Source organism: Prionailurus bengalensis, chromosome E2 (assembly GCF_016509475.1).
Source record: "Prionailurus bengalensis isolate Pbe53 chromosome E2, Fcat_Pben_1.1_paternal_pri, whole genome shotgun sequence".
NCBI classification, from domain to species: Eukaryota; Metazoa; Chordata; class Mammalia; order Carnivora; family Felidae; genus Prionailurus; species Prionailurus bengalensis.
Window position 1 is genome coordinate 61553106 of NC_057352.1, and position 17239 is coordinate 61570344.

Here is a 17239-nt window from a genome sequence, read left to right on the forward strand (position 1 = left end):
GCAGGCTGGACACCGGGGAAGAGCGGGTGCCGCGTTCTGGTCTGAAAGCGGTCTGCTGGAGAGTTCCCTCCTCCCTGGGGGACACTTGCCGCCGAGGCCTCTGGCTGATTGCTCGAGCCTCATCCGCTTTACGGACGGCCATTTGCTTCACTCAGATTCTAGCCGTTGACACCCACCTTCGTTCTCGCAGAAGCGTTTGCAGTCGATAACATTTGACCGCATTCTGGCATCGTGGCCTATCCGGTCGACGCGGACAATTACCCGTCTTTCTCCCCCTGTCTCTCTTTCCTTCTGCGACCCCCCGGACGCATACGTTGGAACACTTGATCACATCCAACAGGTCTCCGAAACGCTGTCCATTTTCCTTCATTCTTTTTTTTTTTCCCCCCCGTTCCTCAATTTGATAATCGCAACTGACTTATCTTCAGGTCCTTTTCTGTTCACTCAGATTCCATTCCTGCACTTTCAACTGCCGAATTCCCAGTTTCTTGCCTTAAAAAAAAATTTTTTAGCATTTATTTTTAAAGAGAGAGACAGAGCATGAGTGGGGGAGGGGCAGACACACACACACACACACACACAGAATCCGAAGCAGGCTCCAGGCTCCGAGCTGTCAGCACAGAGCCCGACGTGGGGCTCGAACTCACAGACCGTGAGATCATGACCTGAGCCGAAGTCGGCCGCTCAACCGACCGAGCCCCCCAGGCGCCCCTGAAAGTAGATATTTTAAATAATATAACATGGTGACTCTGGAAATCAGTTCCCCAGATTTATTTTACTTTGTTTGTTGGCTGCAGCTTCTGCTTCCTGCTCAGTGACTTTCCTCGACTGGTGCTGTGGAGTCTAAGTTCTGTGTCGCATGAGGGCAGTGCTGTCTTCGTGCTGTGAGCTTGCTGCTAAGCTAGTGATGGGACAGCAAGTTCCTTAAAAGCCTTGATCCAGCGAGTCTCCCCCACGCTTCCCCAAAGGTTCTTCTGTCGGGTTGGGGCTCGCTTCCCGTCGGCCTCCGCTTCCTGCCTCCACAGGCTTCAAGTTTAGCCAAAAGTGAGAAAACTGGACGTTCTAAGTTCTTTCCTGAGCCTGTGCCCAGACCCGCACGTGCACGTGGCCTTCTAGACCCTTAGGAACGTGGTCCAGAGTCGGTTGGCGTACCATGGACATCTCATTCCCCAGACCTTGCTTTTCGAGTTTGTGGCCGGGCTCGTTTGCTGTCCCCGGTGTCATCATCTCAGGCAGCTGTTGTTGATCGCTTTTGACACAACTTGTGGGGAAACGGCTTTTTCCCACTGGGTGAATTTTGAGTCTGGTCACACAGTGAGCTCCAGGAATGGGGCTTTTCCGGGGAGCTGCCGGACAAGTCCAGTGGTGACAGTGTCCTGGAGATGGGGGACGCCCGAGGAGACCCACACTCAGTCCGAGCCCTCTGATCCTGCCGGGTTGCCGGTTTTCAAGACTACCGTGGAGCTGGACCGAGAATGGAAACAAGGGAATGGAAATGACACACGGCTTGCTGCAGAGATTTAGCTGTTTTTCCAGAATAATCACTCCTTGGATTGTAACGAGCCCTGGATAATCTCCAGGGTTCTGACCGTGTTGGTTGTCGATTTGGAGCCTCCCCTGGCCCCGCTCCAATGTTCTTATTGCTGTTACAGGGGTTTTTGAAGGTCTGTCTTTGCTGTTCGAGAAGCCCTGCTTTGTTTTCCATCGGATGAGTGAATTCGCCCTCTTTCATCTTTTTCATTTGTCTGAGATTCCGATCTGTGAGAGACCGGGACTCCTTTGAATTTGTCATCTGCCTTTCTCATTTTGGGGGGATTTTGACTGGAAGGTAAAGGCTCAGATCGCCATGTTAACTTGGTATCTGGCACCCCGTTTTCTAAAGTATGTTCTGGAATATCATCCTGGCTTCCTGGGGAAAATGCAGACATGTCTTTCTTTAAGAATTTGCTTACTTGTGAAACGGAACAAAAGACGCACAGAACACATTCACTGTGGTGAGTGGTCACGGAGCCTCCCCGTTTAGTCAGTGCCGAGGTCAGGAATCGGTGTCTAGCGGCAGCCCCCGCAACCGTCGCGTCCCGGGGGTTCTGCGCGGTGGCCCATGCTGGCCGCTCGCACGGCAGCTCTGCCTTCCTGTTCTGGTGAACTTCAGACGAGCAGAGCCATGCGGTTCCAGGTGCACCGCGGCTGGATTTCGTTCGCCTTCGCCGCTGTCCGTAAGCGGCTCTCGGGGGTGGTCTCGCCCCGTCCCCTGAACGTTTGGCGACGCGCAGACACGGTGGCGGTCACCACTCTGAGGGGCGCTGCCGGCATCGGTAGGTGGAGGCCGCGCGTGCTGCTGAGCGCCCTACAACGTGGAGGAAACTGGTCACGAGATTCCTAGGGCCACGGGTCAGCAGTACCGAGGTCGAGAAGCACTGCTTTATGTGTGGGCAATCTATTCTTTTTTTTTTTTTTTAATCTTTATTTATTTTTGAAAGACAGAGTTTGAGCAGGGGAGGAGCAGAGAGAGGGGGAGACACAGAATCCGAAGCAGCTCCAGGCTCGGAGCTGGCAGCACAGAGCCCGACGGGGGGTCTCGAACTCACAAACTGTGAGATCGTGACCAGAGAGGAAGCTGGACGCTCACCTGACTGAGCCCCAGGCAACCCTGCCCCCCCGCGCTCCCCCCGGTACGTTTGGTCTTCAGTGATGCTGTTTCTGCCCATATGCATGGGTTTCTCTTGGTTGTGTGACCAGAAGTGGGTTGTTGGGTCTGGAAGAGCGAGTAGCCGGGCCGGCTGCGGCCAGTGCCTGTGTCATAAGGTGCCTGACCTTCCTTGTGCGGGTCAGAGAAACACGGTGTCCTCCCGCAGCCCCTCTCAGCCAGGGACAACCCAGGCCCTCGCTCCCGGGACGGAAGGGCCGTGTGCCCCGAGCAGGCGTGCTGGCCCCGCTGGCCCGCAGCACTGGGGGGGGGGGGGGGGGGCACTGGGCCCCCATCCAGTGCTGCCACCTGAGTCTGGTTCTGAGAGGCTCAGAGCTCCAGGGTGGTGGACGCTGTGACTGGTAGGGAAGTCACCCATCCGTGTCCGAGCCTGGGCCAAGCGCTGCCTTCTTCCCGCCAGGGCCGGACCCTCTTGAGGGGCCCCGGATACCCACACCTGCAGCCACAGTCCTCAGGGACAGTCGGCAGGGGCCCCAGGTGCAGTTCTGGACTAGTGGGGGTTCTGCAAACACCCGCACGGACGACTCCTGCCCAGACACAGGTGGACGCTGGGAGCAAACCACAACCAGCCTCTGTTCTTCGAATTTACTTACAAACGTTCTCTGGGGACTGAGGGTCTCCCTGTGCTCACCCCTGCGCTCGCAGCCCGGACAGGAGCACGGGGGTCGGATGCCTCTGCGGCAGGATGGGGACGGGGCGGCTCCCAGGAGACACTGGGCCAGCATCGCGCGGACCCGCCGGAGCCCGCAGGGCCACCGCGACCTGCGCCGCACGGCTCCGAGGCCCCCTGCGCCTGGCCCGTGCACGCTCCCTCGCCCCCCACGCACGCGCACGGCCGGCAGGTCAGGGCCTGAAGCTGCCGACCCCGAGACTCCGCACGGGAGCGCCGGGCTGCGGGGACGCGCTGCTGCGGCCCCGGCTCTGAGACCAGAAAACTGATTCGTGTCCAGGAGGCGGTGAGGCTCTGCCCTCCCCGATCCCCAGGCCAGCACACGAGGGGGGGCCCGGGAGTCCCATGGAGGGAGAGGGCGACCTCCCCCGCCGCCTCCGTCCCACGCGTGGACTCGGCGAGGGCCTGGCCCCACCCCCCGCCCGGCCCGCAGGCCTGCGGGGCTGGGCGCCTGCTCCCGCCGGGGTGTTCCTCCGTAGCTCAGGTACAGGAGGCGGAGGGGAGGCCACGTGATGTGCCCAGGGCGTGCGTGAGGAGGTCCACCCCGCACCTCCACACCCACGTGTCCACAGCACCCTGCGTGCTGGGGGCCGGGCGGCCAGTGCGGTGAGGGCGGCCTCAGGAAGGAGCCACTTTGGGAGGCCTTGTGCAGAAGGCGGCCCTGGGCCAGCCGGGTCTCATCCCCGAGCATCTCCTGCCAGAGGGGCGTGGGGCGGGGCGCACACCTCCCACTCCTGTCCTCTGAGCTGGTTCTGGCAGCATGGGGGTCCCAGTGGTCGGGACCCTTGCACAGCTGCAGCGTCGCTGGGGAACCTGCCAGCCCCCCCGGGGGAGGGTGGCAGCTCCTGCTCTGGGCACAGAGCCGGACGATGGTCTTTGCAAGGCCACACAGCACGGGACCTGCTGCCCCAGGAGCGAGTGACTCTTGTTTCCTTTGGGGGGGGGGGGGGGGGGAGGTGGGTTGGCCCTCTCTGTCCCCAAGCCCAGGTCTGGCTGCCCGGGGGACAGGACATGATGGCTCAGGGATCCCTGTCCCCGCTGTGAGCTGTGCAGCTTGGTGGGGGTGGGGCTTGGGACCCAGTAAAGACCGGAAAAGGGAAAAATTAGTTTCAAAAAAAAAAAAAGGTAGTAACTGGGGAGCAACGTAGTTGAAGACCGTGTGGTGTTCCAGTGGGGCAGCCCCCGTCGGTCCCGCATGTCGGCCCCTCCTGGAGAGGGCCTGTCGTGTACAAAGAGCATTTAATTAATTTATTTATTTCTTTACACATAACTGAAGTGATGTTACAGTACATAAGTTATTTACAACTGTGCAGTAATGTGTTGCAAAATAAATTATCTAGAAGGCAGCAAAAGTACATTGTGAATGTGTATAAAACTGTACAGCGTTTACGGGTACACTTTTTATATGATTATTGGCTCTGTAGTGTTTCAAGTTATGTTCTCAGAAAGAGAAACAAAATGCCCAAGATTAAAGGAAAAAATATACAAACCACGTGGATTTGACTCCATTAAAAACACAACCCGAGAGTCCCGGCTCTGTGTCCCTCCGCAGCGGGCGGGCGGCCCCAGTATCGCAGCCCGCCCTCCGACCCGGAGGTCACTGTCCGTGAGGGGTGGCCGCCTTAATTTTCCTTCTTTTAGTTGATCAGAATGGAACAGGAAATTGTAAAAAAGACATCCGTCCTGCAGCTCCTGAAATGCCCGTGCAGCCGCCCGGAAAGCCGAGCCCGAGGCCGCCGTCTCCTCGTGCTCCCGCGGCAGCTCCCGGGGGGAGGGGCCAAGTGCGGGGTCTCTCCCTGGACGTCCCCGCCCGAGGGACAAGGTCTCCCTGCACCGCCCGGCCTCGGCAGCGGCGCCGGGCAGACGCGTGCGGCCCTCGCCTGTGTCCCGCGTGGCCGTCCCGCGGGGCGTCAGGCCGGCAGAAGCACGAAGTCGTCGTTGACGTCGACCATGGGCACGTAGAAGGAGGGCACCTCGTGCACACACAGCGCCTTGTGCCCGGCGGGGTCCAGCTCCTGCGCCTTCAGCTGCCACTCCATCCGCTGCACGGCGTTCAGGGCCGCGGCCTCGTGCTGCTGCCGCATCAGGAGACACGTCTGCGGGAAACGCGACAGGTGAGGGGCGCCGAGGCGAGGCCTCGGTCCCGCGCCTCCGCCCCGCGCCCTGCCCCGGGAGTCGGAGGCGCGAGGCCCAGCGCCCCGCCCCCCGCCCCCCGCCCCGGGCGTTGCAGCGGAATCTCGACAGTGTCACTCTGCGCTCGTTCACGGCTGGTGACGCGTCACCTAGGCCGGGAGCGTTGGGGACTTGTGGGCACTGAACCCCGGCAGCAGGTCCTCGCGGGCAGTGCCGTAGCGGCTCCGTATCCGGGGCGCTGGGGGGCAAAGGGGAGAGCGGACACGGGGACTCGGACGGGATCGCCGAGGGGGGGTTGGGACGGACGCAGCACACACGGACAGAGAAGCGGACGTGAGCAGTCTGACGTCACAGCGCGTCTCGCTTGCTCAGATGTGCGCAAGCGCATGCACGGCGGGGAATCGCCGTCTCTAATTGGCCTTAAAGTAGCTGGGAGTGTGTGGAAGGGAGCGGGGAGGGGCGACAGGGGCTCTAAGCGCTCCGTCTTTGGTCTTCGGGAAAGACACCACCCCACGCTGCACCGGGGCCACGTCTCCGAGCCCGTGCGGACTCGACCTGCTGGGCTCATCGTTCTAGCCACCTCGCCTCTCCCTGGTTTCATGAGTTCTCTGTACATCCGGGGCGTGGGGCTCGTGTGGCGTTTCTATCGCCCAACACCGATCTTAAAATGTCGTCACCACTCCCGTCTGCTCTAGGAAAGCCTCCCCCCCGTGCAGCCTGCGGGCCCGGCTGGCGGGACTTGGTGCGGCAGCATCCTGGAGCTTCCCCGGGACCTGCCCGAGACCGCGGACGCCGAGCGGGCTCCTCTCTGCTCTGGGCTCTGGCTACCCCCACGCCAGCACCTTCCCAGGTGCGTGCGCTGCTGTGGCACCGCGGTCACGGGTCAGCGAGGGAGGGGGACGCAGGTAAGGCCGGCCTCCGGGAAACACGGTCCTCCTTTCCAAGAGCGGACTCCCCGGGACGGGGAGGATGGAGAGCTCCGGACCCCTTCCCCCAGCCCCCTAGAGCCCCAGGGAGGCCGGCGGGTGTGCCCCCCCCTCCCCAGGCCCTGCCTCCTGGAGCTGCCCCGGGGTGGCGCCCACTGTGCCGCCGAGTCTGTTGGCTCTCACGGGCGACCCTGTGGACGGCCCTGTGGGCGGCCCTAGCGCCTGCACGTGGGGATTCGCTTCTTACTTGCTAATCTTTCTCTAGCTCCCACCCATGCTCTCTGGCTGCTGCACTGGTCAGCACGTCCAGAGCAGTGGTGATGGGTGTGTGCTGTGACCTTTGAGGAGGGCTCAAGGTGGGGTCCCACAGAGGTCTGACCGCCAGCTGGTGACAGGAGCTGCTCCCCGCACACCTGGACAGGAGGGAAGACACTCTAAGGAGGCAACATGGGGGGCGGGGAGACCTCAGCTCCCTGAAGGCATCAGCCGGGCTCACGGGGTCTGACACTGTCACTTGCAAACGGGGGATCCGGCAGCAGCTGCCCCCTCCCCCGCCCCCGCTGCCGCCCGGGCGGGGGAGGGCACAGGGTCCTCACCTTCATGCGGTCGTACTTGTCGTCCACGTCCTGGAGCCACGAGATGAACTGGCGCGCATTGAACCGGTCGCGCACGGACTTGTTCTCGTCGCCCTGAGGGGAGAGGCGCGGACGCTGGATGGGGAAGAGTCAAGAGGAGCCCACGGTCCGTGTCACCCCCCTGCCGCCCCTCCGTGAGGAGCTTGGCTGGCGTGTCCCCAGGAGGCCGCTGAGTGTGTGTTTGTGTGGTGGTGGTGGTGGGGGGGGTGCGGGGATGTGTGCTGGGCACAAACAAATGGGTGCCCTCAGTCCCCGGCCCCTACCGCGTTCCCTGGGAGTCACGGGGACGCGCATGGTGAGGCTGGCAGGGCTATGCTTTGGTCTCTTCGGTCTGTAATTCTCTTTGAAGAGACCTGAGGTGCCTTGGCCGGGGCGCCAACCTCACGTCCCTGTCCTCATGCACGGTAGCCCCGCGCCCACAGACGGGCTCACGAACAGGTAAAGCCTCAGGACGGAGGGTGGTGGTCTCACTGGCCCCCGCGGCCTGGGTGTCCCGGGAGGCCGTCAAACGTCACAGTGTCTGTGGTGCGGCCTCGGGAAGCGGAGCGCAGGCCCCACCGCAGACGCTCGGCAGGGCAGAGGCCTTCACTGTCCTCAGGCTCGGAAGCAGCCCAGGAAGTCTTCCAGCCCCTTGGTTCTTTCAGAGGCACAGAGCCCCCACGGTGATCACTGAGGCCCCAGCCCTTTGGGTTGTAGACTCTCTTTCTGCTCTAGACCAATCTTGTTTTTTATATGTACTATGTTCAGTTGGGAAAGTTAAAAAAATTTTTTTTAGTTTTATGTAGGCTCCACGCCCAATGCAGGGGCTCAAACTCTTGACCCCAGTCACCCCTAGTGGGGAAAGTTTTTTAAGATCAATTTTTTTTTTTTTTTCATTTTTAAAAGTTTTTTTATTTTTTATATTTATGATCAATTCTTAAAGACTGCATGTAAGTGAACGCAAAGCCCTTGATGTGCAAATAAAGAGTCTTAAAAACCACGGAACCAGTGCTGTCTGCACACGGCCAGCCTGAGAAAGCTGCCCAGAGCCCCAGGGGTCCGTGCAGCGCTACGTGAGCCTGGGGTGCAGCAGGCGCGCACGCTGGCCAGGGGACAGGAGAGGCCCGAGGAGACAGCAGTGTTTTTGGACAGGCCCAAAATGACACGTTCAGGGTTGTTTTTAAAAAGTCTCGGAGGCGGCTGGGGAAGAGAACAAATCGGGGAGTAAACCAGTGTCGGTCTGACCCCAGGCCTGGGTGCATGTGGGGTGGGACAGCGGGGGCAAAGGAGGGACCCCTTCCTGGGTCATCGCTGGGAGCGGCCAGCAGGTGAGGCCAGGCAGGAAGTCTGTTCCAGCAGGACCCCAGGGCCCGCAGGATCCTCCCCTCGCCGTGGGCCCTGCTCTGCCCCCATCTGCCACAGGACAGCTTCCCGGTGGGGCCTCCACAGAGCACGTCGCCTGGATACTACTCGTCTCTTATTTAAATCTTCCTCTAAAACAAGTACAACTCTCAGTGAGCGGAGAGACTGCTGGAGTCCACGAGGACCCTGGAGCGGGGCATCTCTCGACACGGCCAGGGTGCTTGCTGCTTGCTGCGTGTCCCGCCGTGTGGTCGCCGCCACCCTCCCCGGCCCTGGCGCGGACTGGGGAACTGAACCAGGCTGGGCTACCTGCGGGATGCGGCCCTTTCCCGCTCGCTGCCCACAGCGCAGCTGAATCCCAGGAGGCCCAGCTCCTCTTGGGAAGCTGCAGACGGGAGAGCGAGTGCCGGGCCCGGACGGTCACCCACCTGACTCTCCAGAGGCATGTTGTAGACCTCGGAGTCCAGCAGCATGGTGCAGGCGCTGAACGGCACTGCCTGGTTCGCGATGGTTCTCGCTGCCCGGCAGTGAACCCGCAGGATCTCCTGCTCGCAGGAGACTATGAGCTTTTCCTGGAGGAGAGCAGCCAGATGAGCAGGACTCACCCGGACAGACGCCCCGTGCCCGCCGCCCCCTCGTGCCCGCTGCCCCCTCTTACCCGCTCGATGCTGTGCTGCAGCCGCAGCTTCCCCCTCACGGCCTCCTGCTGCTTGAACAGTTCCTTCAGGGGCTCCGCCAGGGAGGGAGGGGGCGCGATCTGCAATCACGGGGGTGGGGGTGGGGTGGTTGGTGAGGCTGTGAACTTGCACCAGGAACACCAACCCACTTGAAGGACTCAGCCCTGAGACGCACCCTCTGGCCTGGCGAGAAGTCCAGGAATGCCTGACCTCTGCCCGCCCGCCCCTAATGGCCTGGGGTGCTTTATGGCGTGGGGACCACGGGAAGGGAAAGCTTTTTTTTTCTAGAACGAAAGGCGGGAGTCCCAGTGGAAAATAAGAAGTTACACAAACCACAGCGACCCCTGCTGTTTTCTCTATTTTCCGAACTTTCCACGAAGGTCATGGTGCTCCGTTTTGAAAACCAAAATTTAAACAAAAGGGCAACCAAACACGTCACTGAACAGAAATCTCAGGCCAGATTTTTCTGAACCAGTGACCCAGAAGAGACCCAGCACCTGGATGCTTTCAGGCCAGATGTCCTGCTGGGCTCAAAGCTGTCTGTCCCCCACCCCCCTGCCCCATCAAAGTGCCGGAAGACTGGGCTGTCCAGGGACGGTGGTGGCCCGGGCAGCCGTGCCCCCAAGGCCTCGCCCTTTGAACCTGACGCTCAGAGCCACCTATCGCTGTTCAGAAGACACCCGGTGAAGAAAGCGCCAGCTCAGATGCCACCTTCCAGAACATACGATCCAGTGTGACTCTCGGGGGGGAGGGGGCTGCTCTGAGGTGGGCCCTGTGGGCTGCAGGCCTGTTCTGGGCCTGATGGTAACGCAACGGAAGTCCTGGCTCCCCTCCAAGCGGGTGGGAGGGTCCGAGATGAAGCAAGTCACCTGCGCCTGGGCTGAACAGGTGCTGAGGGGCCCAGGGCGGTGGCTGTGCTGCAGGGGGGCTGTTCCTGGGCAGGGGTGGTGGCAGGAGCCCGCCCCGAGGAAGAGGGTACAATGGGAGAAGTGGGGATGCAGACGGCTAGCTGGAAGGTGGTGTGTGTAGATGGCGGGGTCTGCACAGACACGGGGTCCCTGGGCTCCCAAAGCCCACAGTGGCGGGGGGGGCGGGGAAGCCGCCAGGGTGCTTGCTGCTCAGGGCTGCACGGTGACGACAGTGAGGCCTGGCCTCCGGCTGGCAACCTGGGGCCACTGGGAACACGGAGTGTTACCGGGGGGTGTTAAAAGGGCCGAGCGGAGACCCTCACTGGCAGGGGCAGGCACCGAGCGGCCCCAGGGCAGCCCCAGCTGGGGGTCTGCAGGGCGTAGCTACAGCAGACAGACCAGCTGGGTGAGACCGTCGACCCAGCGGACCGAGCGCTGGGCACACGTGTGGTTGGCCAGTCAGGCCCCGGATGGGGAGCGCACGCGGGACGCGGGACGCGGGACGGCCGACAGAGCCCCGCCAGCGGGTTCTCCCGCCCGCCTCCGGTACTCACCACGGGGATGTGCAGCTTGCTGAGCGGCTTGCCGTCCAGGAGGTAGGAGCCCGTGTAGGTGACGTACTCGGCGTAGCACTGGGGCGCCTGCGGCGTGATGTAGCAGAGAATCTTGCGCTTCTCCTCGATCTTCTTCCTGATCTGCAAGTACTCGAAGTAGGGGTTGGACCTGTCGCTGTGGTATGGCTCGATGTCATCCAGCTTGATGGCGTCCACGATGGCGGCCAGCGTCTGCTGGATCACCTCCCGCGTCTGCTGCGTGGACGTGTTCATCTGCTGCTGCAGCTGCTGGCTGGAGCGCTGGAAGCGGCGCTTGCGCGGGTGCTGGGCCTGGGGGTCGTCCTCCTCGCAGCAGCGGCCCTTGGCGCGGGCGGGCGGGGCGGGCGCGGGCTCCTTGTCGGCGGGCGGCGAGCTCTGCTTGCTCTGGTTGGCCAGCATCTGAGCCCGGTTCCTCGTCATGCGCTGGGGGATCTCCTCCACCTTGGGCGCCTTCGGGGCTTCGACCGCGGGTTTGGGTTCTGGTTCTGAAGCTTCGGGCTGGATGCCGCCCACAGGTCCCTCGGGGCCGGCCCCGTCGAGCGGGCCGGCCCCGTCCTCCACGTGTGCCTGTGCCGAGCCATCCGCGGCGGCGGCGGCGGCAACGACACCGGCGTCGGGGGTGCCGTGGGACACGGCCGGGGGGTCCCGGCCCTCGGCCTCCTCGTCTCCGCTCCCCGCTGGATGCCGCTCCGGGGCTGGCGGTGCGGGCCCCAGGCTGGAGTCCGAGTCCTCGGGGGGGACCCTCCCCTCTGACGTGACCCCTGCCTCTACCGTGGTCTCCAACATCACATCCGGCTTGGGCTCCTCGGGGGGCTCCGGCTCGGGCTCGGCGGGGAGCCGGGGAGCCGCCTGGTCGGGAGGCAGTGCGGGCTGTTCCTCGGCAGCCGCTGCAGGGACATCCCCGCCACTCGGGACTACGGGGGGCCCCGCGGGGGTGTCTTCCGGAGGGCCAAGGGGAGTCTCTTCTACTGGTTCCGTTTCGACATCGGAAACGTCTTTAGCTTGAAGAGGAAGCTCTGGCAGAGAGAAGGGCCCCAGGTCCAAGTCGTCCTCGGAGTTGGGGAAGCCATCAGGCCAGGGCACCGCTTCCACCTGGCCGAGGGCCGACAGGTCGTGCCCGTTTTCCAGGAAGTTATTCTCCATGGGCGCCAGAGCCTCCACCTGAGTCACGGTGGCCAAACACGCAGGCTCCGGGGCCGCGTCGGGGGGCGCGTCAGGGAGCGGTTTGCAGTTGGTGAAAAAGGGCTCCAGCCTGGAAGGAGGGGCAAAGGGGGCTGGTTCTTCTGGGGCGGGCACAGCGGCCGGGACTGTGTCCACCACGTCGCCTTTGGCGCCCTCGAGTCCAGGCTCGGTGGCCGACAGAGGGTACGAGTCAGGGGAGCCTGGGTAAGGGGGCTCTGGGGCGCCGAAGGGCCCCGGGGCAGCAGGGTGGAGGGCCTCAGTGGGGCAGAAATGCTGCGGGGACTCTGGGAGGCGCTGTGGGGACTTAAGCAGGAGGTCCGGCCCCACAGGCCAGCTGACGGGGTTCTCGGGGGCGCCCCCCATCAGGCTGCAGGACAGGGCCTGCTCCGAGGCAGCTGGGTGCGCCCACTCGACGGGGTCCTCTGTGATGACCGTGCTGAAGGGGCCCTCGTCCAGCGGCTCCAGGTAGCTGGGCTCCGGGGGGATGATGGCGGCAGTGGCCTGCTGGTCCTCTGTGGCATCCAGGGGGATGCCCAAGTCAGGCGGAAGGGCCCCCTCCATGGACGGGGCCAACAGCTCATCTCTGTGCGAAGGCGGGGACTTCGCTTGTAAACCAGAGAAAGCACCCTCTGGGGAGGGGGTGACATTGACCACAGCCGCAGGCGGGCAGTGCAGAGCGTCCGCTTTGGGGGAGGGGATGCCATAGTCCGGGGAGTAGTACCCCGGGGACAAGCAGGCGAACTTCTCGGCAGGACCTGGGGGCACAGGGGCCTTGTCCTCCAGGCGCTGCCCTGGCGAGCCGTAAGTGGACGCGGTGGGGACGCTCTGCTGTCTGAACAGCTTGTCCCCAGTGCTGAATTCTTCCTCGGGGGTCCTCCGGATATCGACAGACACCGAACGGTACAGGCTCGTGCACAGCGGCCTCGTAGGCGTCTGGCTCGCGGTTTCCGAAATCCCGCTCGCTGCCACAGAGAACCTGTCGAAAAAAGAGGGGGAGCAGGCGCTGGCGGACGTGCTGGAGACGGGCTGGGGGTCAGCGCAGTCGAAAATGAGGTCGGAGTAGTCGTCCGCGCTGCAGGACGGGGTCCTGGGCGTGTGCATGGCCTCCTCGTAGCTGGGGCACGACACCACGGACGCGGGCGTGGGGACCCCGGTGGGCCGGCCCTGGTCCGGCCTCGGGGAGGCGGGCAGCGCCTCTTTCGCGTGCGGCCCGGCCAGCCAGTCCCTGGCGTCCCCGGCCGGCCCCAGGGGGGGCTTGCCGTCGGCGGCCGGCGGGGCCAGAGCGGGCTCCTTGGGCCTCTTGTCCTTCGGGGCGGGGTCCGGCACCAGCGGCCTCCGTGCGGGCACGTCCAGGCCCTTCTTGCGCGCGTCCTCAGCGGGCTTCGCCCTGTCCTTGAGCTTCGGGTCTCCGGACCGGTGCCTCATCTTCTCCATCTGCTTCATCCTCTCCTTGTGCCGCTTGTGCCGCTCCTCGACCTCCAGGTCCTTCTGGGACAGCATGCGCTCGAAGCTGGTCATCATCAGGTCGCCGTCGCCCAGAAGCTTCTCTCTGGGCCGGGCATCTCTCTTGCCCTGGTCTCTGGCTGCCGGCGGCTTATCGTTGCCGTTGCCGACCTTCACCGAGTCACCCTTTTCCTTCTCCGGGTTTTCCTTGAACTTCTCCTTCGGTTTGGCCTCGCTGAGCTTCAGGCTCTCGTCCCGGGACTTGTCTCTGAGTGCGTTTGGAGGGTTGTCCTTGTCTCTGGCTGCGGGCTTCTGCTCGTCCTTGTGGTGCCGCGGGGGCCCGTCGCTGTGCCTGTCCCTGTGCTTCTCCCGCTCGTCCCGCCACCTCTCGCGGTGCCTCTCCCGCCGCCTCTTGTCCTTGAGGGCACCGGCGGCGCCACAGCCATAAGGCTTCAGCTCCTTGTCCGCTTTCTTGGAAGGCTCTCTCTCGGAATCATTTTTATCTTTCTTTTCGGCGGCGAACAACTCGATGGTTTTATCTAGCTCGTCCTCTACGTCCACTTTGGCGCCGTAAGGGATCCCGTAAGCGTCGGCGTCCGAGAAGTCCTTGTCGCACTGGCCGGGGTCCTTCCTGCTGCCCGTGTCCTTGTAATCGTCGCTCTTGTCTCTCTTCTCACACTTGTCTTTCCGGACCCTCTCCCGATCGTGGCTCTTCTTGGACGAGGACGAAGAGTGTCTGTGCCTTTCTCTCTCCCTGACCTTCTCCTCCGGGGGCTCCGTGAAGGACACCTCCAGGAGGGCGCTCAGGCCGGGCTCCTGCCCGCGGTCGGTGAAGCTGTCCGAGGACACCTCGCTGGCCTTGTCGTTGGAGTCCTCCCGGTACGCGTGCAGGGCCTCCTCCTCCAGCCTCTCCAGCAGGCTCTTCTCCGCCTCGGCGCTCCTCGACACCTTCCTGTCCCGGCAGTGCTCCCGGTCCGGCCTCTCGCGGTGCCTGCTCCTGGCCCTGTCCTCCGCGGAGGGCTTCCGCTCCAGCTTCTCGGGAGGCTTCTGCTTGCTCTTCTTTTCCTGGGTGGGGTCGGCCGAGGTGCGGTCCTTCCTGTCCTTGTACTTGTCCGCACCCTCTTTGTCCTTCTTGTCCTTGTGCTTCTCCAGGACCTTTTCTTTCTTGTCTTTCGCCCCTTCCGCGGCTCCCTTCTCCCTTTTCTTTTCTCGGAGCTCTCGCTCCTTCTGCTTCTCCGAGTGCTGCCGGTCGGCAGAGTGCTTCCGGTGCCGGTCGGCGTCCTGGGGGCCGTCCGCCCGCGGCGCGTCCCCAGCGTCCCCGAGTCGGAGCCCGCTGGCCGCAAACTCGTCCTTCTCGTCCTCGCTTTCGTCTGTGAATATGTCGGCGATGTACCAGCTCTTCTCTTTACCCTTCTTCTCGTCTTTTTTTTCAGGGAAGTCCTCGGACAGAAGCCCAGGGAAATTCTTCTCCCTCTTTTCTTTCCCCTGGTCAAGAGACGCCTTTCTCTCCTTGTCCTTGTGCTTCTCCTTGGGATCCTTCTTCTCTTTAAAGCACTTGTCAAACTCCTTGTCCTTCTGACATTTCTCGAGGACAGACTTTTCGCTTTTGTCTCTGTCACCGGACTTATCTTTGTATTTCTCTAATTTCCCCCTTTCCTTCTTCTCCTTGTCTCTTGCTGCGTGGAGCCTCTCCCAGGGCTCGGGGCCCTTCCCAAAGTCACAGTCGGGCCTGTCCTTGAAGCCGGCCTCGCCGGCCACCTCCTTCGGCTCCTCCCGGTGGGCCTCCTCGGGCTTGGGCCGGCCATCCTTCCGCTCCTTGGCGGCCTCGAGGCCGTCCTTCCTGTCCCGCCCGCCCTCGGCGGACTCCCTCCGCTTTTTGTCCTTGTCGGGAAGGCAGCCGGGGATGCCCTTATGCTTGTCCGCCTGCTCCCTCCTCCTCTCGGAGCTCTTGTCCAGACAGTCTCTGTCCTTCTTCCGGAAGAAGGCGTCCCTGTCGCTGCGCCTGTCCCCGTAGTCCCGCTTCTCACGGCCCTTGCTCTCCCGCTTCTTTTCCTTGCTGTCCTCCTTCACGGTCTCCAGGATCAGTCTGGCCACGGGGTCACTTTTCACATCCCTGTAGTCTGTCACTGGAGAATCCCAACTGTCGTCCCCTTTGAAATCGAAGGACGAATCGGACAAGTCCGAGAACCACCGATCCTGCTGGTCGTCAGAAAGGCTGAATTTGGTGTCTTCGTTCTCCAGAAACTGGCTCTTATTACAATACTCGTCGAAAGCGGAGGAGTCTTCCCTGTAGACTTTTTCTTTTCTCGCTTTGTCTTTCTCTTCCTTGAAAGCCTTCTCCTTCTCCTTCGGAAGCCTGTCCTCCTTACAATCGTTCTTCTTCTCTGGCTTGGCGGGCCTGTCTTTGGACCTTTTCTTTCTTTCCTCTTTGTAGAGCCTCGGTCGTTCCTCTTTGGGAGACTTCTCCTTCACCAGTTTCTCTCTTTCTGCTTTACTCGCACGGTCTTTCTCTTCGCGGAAAGACCTGCTCACATCCTTGATTCTCTTCAGGGCCTTCTCGTCTTTGGAAACCTTGACCACCTCCTCTTTGAAGAGCCAGGACTCCCTGTCTTCCGACTTCACCTTGCCGAGCCGCTCTTCCCTCCTGAAGTGGTCCCGGTCGTGCTTCAAGGCCTTCAGCTTGCCCTCACTGGGGACGTCGCCGTCCAGGAGTATGGCCTTCTCCGGCCGCTGCTTGCAGTCCTCATACTCGTAAGTGAAACTTTTCAGCTTGAGCTCCTGACCCACGGAGCACAGCCCCTTCTCCTTGTTTTTGTGTTTGTGTTTTGTCTTGTGTTTCTTGACGACCTTGCCCTCCTTGTCCAGCTTGGGAATGGCGCCGTCCACGCCGGCGTGGAAAGAGTTCTTCTTCTCCGACAGCGCGCTCTGCAGGCCGCCCCGCTTCCTGTGCTCCTGCTTCTTCCTCACGGGCTTCAGCGACTCCACGCTGGAGCCCTCGGAGGAGCAGTCAGACTCGCTCGTCAGTCTCGTCCTTGTGGAGTCTGATAAAGAGCTGACCTCTGACCAGGCGGGAGAAGAGATGCTTTTCCAATTGTCTGTCCGCCAGTGCCTGGCGTGCTGGTCCGCGTGGCCGGGGTTATGCTTCTGGGCGGCAGAGCTCCCGTGAGACGAGGTGGAGGAGGCGGACAGAGAGCTGAACAGGGACGGGTCCTTCAGCACCAGTGGGGACTCCTTGAGGCAGCCAGAGCTCCCCACCGAGTCCCCGTCGTCCTCCCCGCTCTCCGAGGACTCGCTCTCCGACTCGGAGGAGCAGAACTTGTCATTCCTTTTCCCAAACCGCACTTCCTTGCCTTTTGTCTCCTTCTTTCGCTTCTTTTTCACTTTATTTTTCTCTTTCTGCTGCTTGGAGCTGGACGGTTCCCGCGTTTTGTTACCGGGCAGTATCGCGTGTGCCGAGAGCCTCAGCTTCTCTCCTGTCCCCACAGTGACACCAACGTCCTCCTCGTCTGACGTGTCTGACAGGATGCGATGAGCCGCTTTCTTTGGTGCAATCGTGTTATTTTTAGTGTAACTTTTCACTTCCATTTTGGGTATAGAAATAAAACTATTTGACTTAGTTTCTTTTCTGTAATCCTTTTTCAGTAAGTGTTTGTCGTCCACTGGAGGGACTCTGTCCTGCTCGTCGTCCTCGTCAAACTCGTACTCATCCTTGACGGGGGTCACAGTTTTCTGGGGCTCTGGATTCTTAGCCTTGTGCTTCAGGCCTTTTTCAAATTCAGAGTCTGTGTTATTGCCGTCAACTGAACTAGAAGGTGCGAACGATGGGGCGTCTTCCTCCTCTGAGCTCTCTGCTGGGAACAGGGAGGAAGAGGTCAGAGGCAGAGTCACAGCGACCCTACTGAACATGCACGGGGACGGCGCTCTGCAGACGAGGCAGAGGGGGAGGGAAGGGGAGGAGAGACAGCTCTTCGCCTGATTTAGATAAATCGGAGGCCAGCCACGGGCAGGAGGAAATGAGAGAGAG

General features: G+C 62.0%; 1 protein-coding gene across 19 annotated transcripts in view; it reads right to left on the reverse strand.

The window, feature by feature from the left end:
• Positions 1–4615: 4615 nt before the first annotated feature.
• ANKRD11 (ankyrin repeat domain 11) overlaps positions 4616–17239 on the reverse strand; it is a 179891-nt gene continuing 167267 nt past the window's right edge. For 8 of the 19 annotated variants that reach the window (XM_043599895.1, XM_043599901.1, XM_043599906.1 and 5 more), the window contains 6 exons: positions 10552–17066; positions 9071–9169; positions 8841–8984; positions 7033–7146; positions 6684–6849; positions 4616–5473 (listed from right to left, as the gene is read on the reverse strand). In XM_043599895.1, the coding sequence (XP_043455830.1) occupies positions 4806–5473; positions 6684–6849; positions 7033–7146; positions 8841–8984; positions 9071–9169; positions 10552–17066 (7706 nt within the window). In that variant the 3' untranslated portion in view covers positions 4616–4805. The remainder of the gene's footprint in view (positions 5474–6683; positions 6850–7032; positions 7147–8840; positions 8985–9070; positions 9170–10551; positions 17067–17239) is intronic. The other 11 variants (XM_043599904.1, XM_043599908.1, XM_043599905.1 and 8 more) reach the window with 5 other exon arrangements.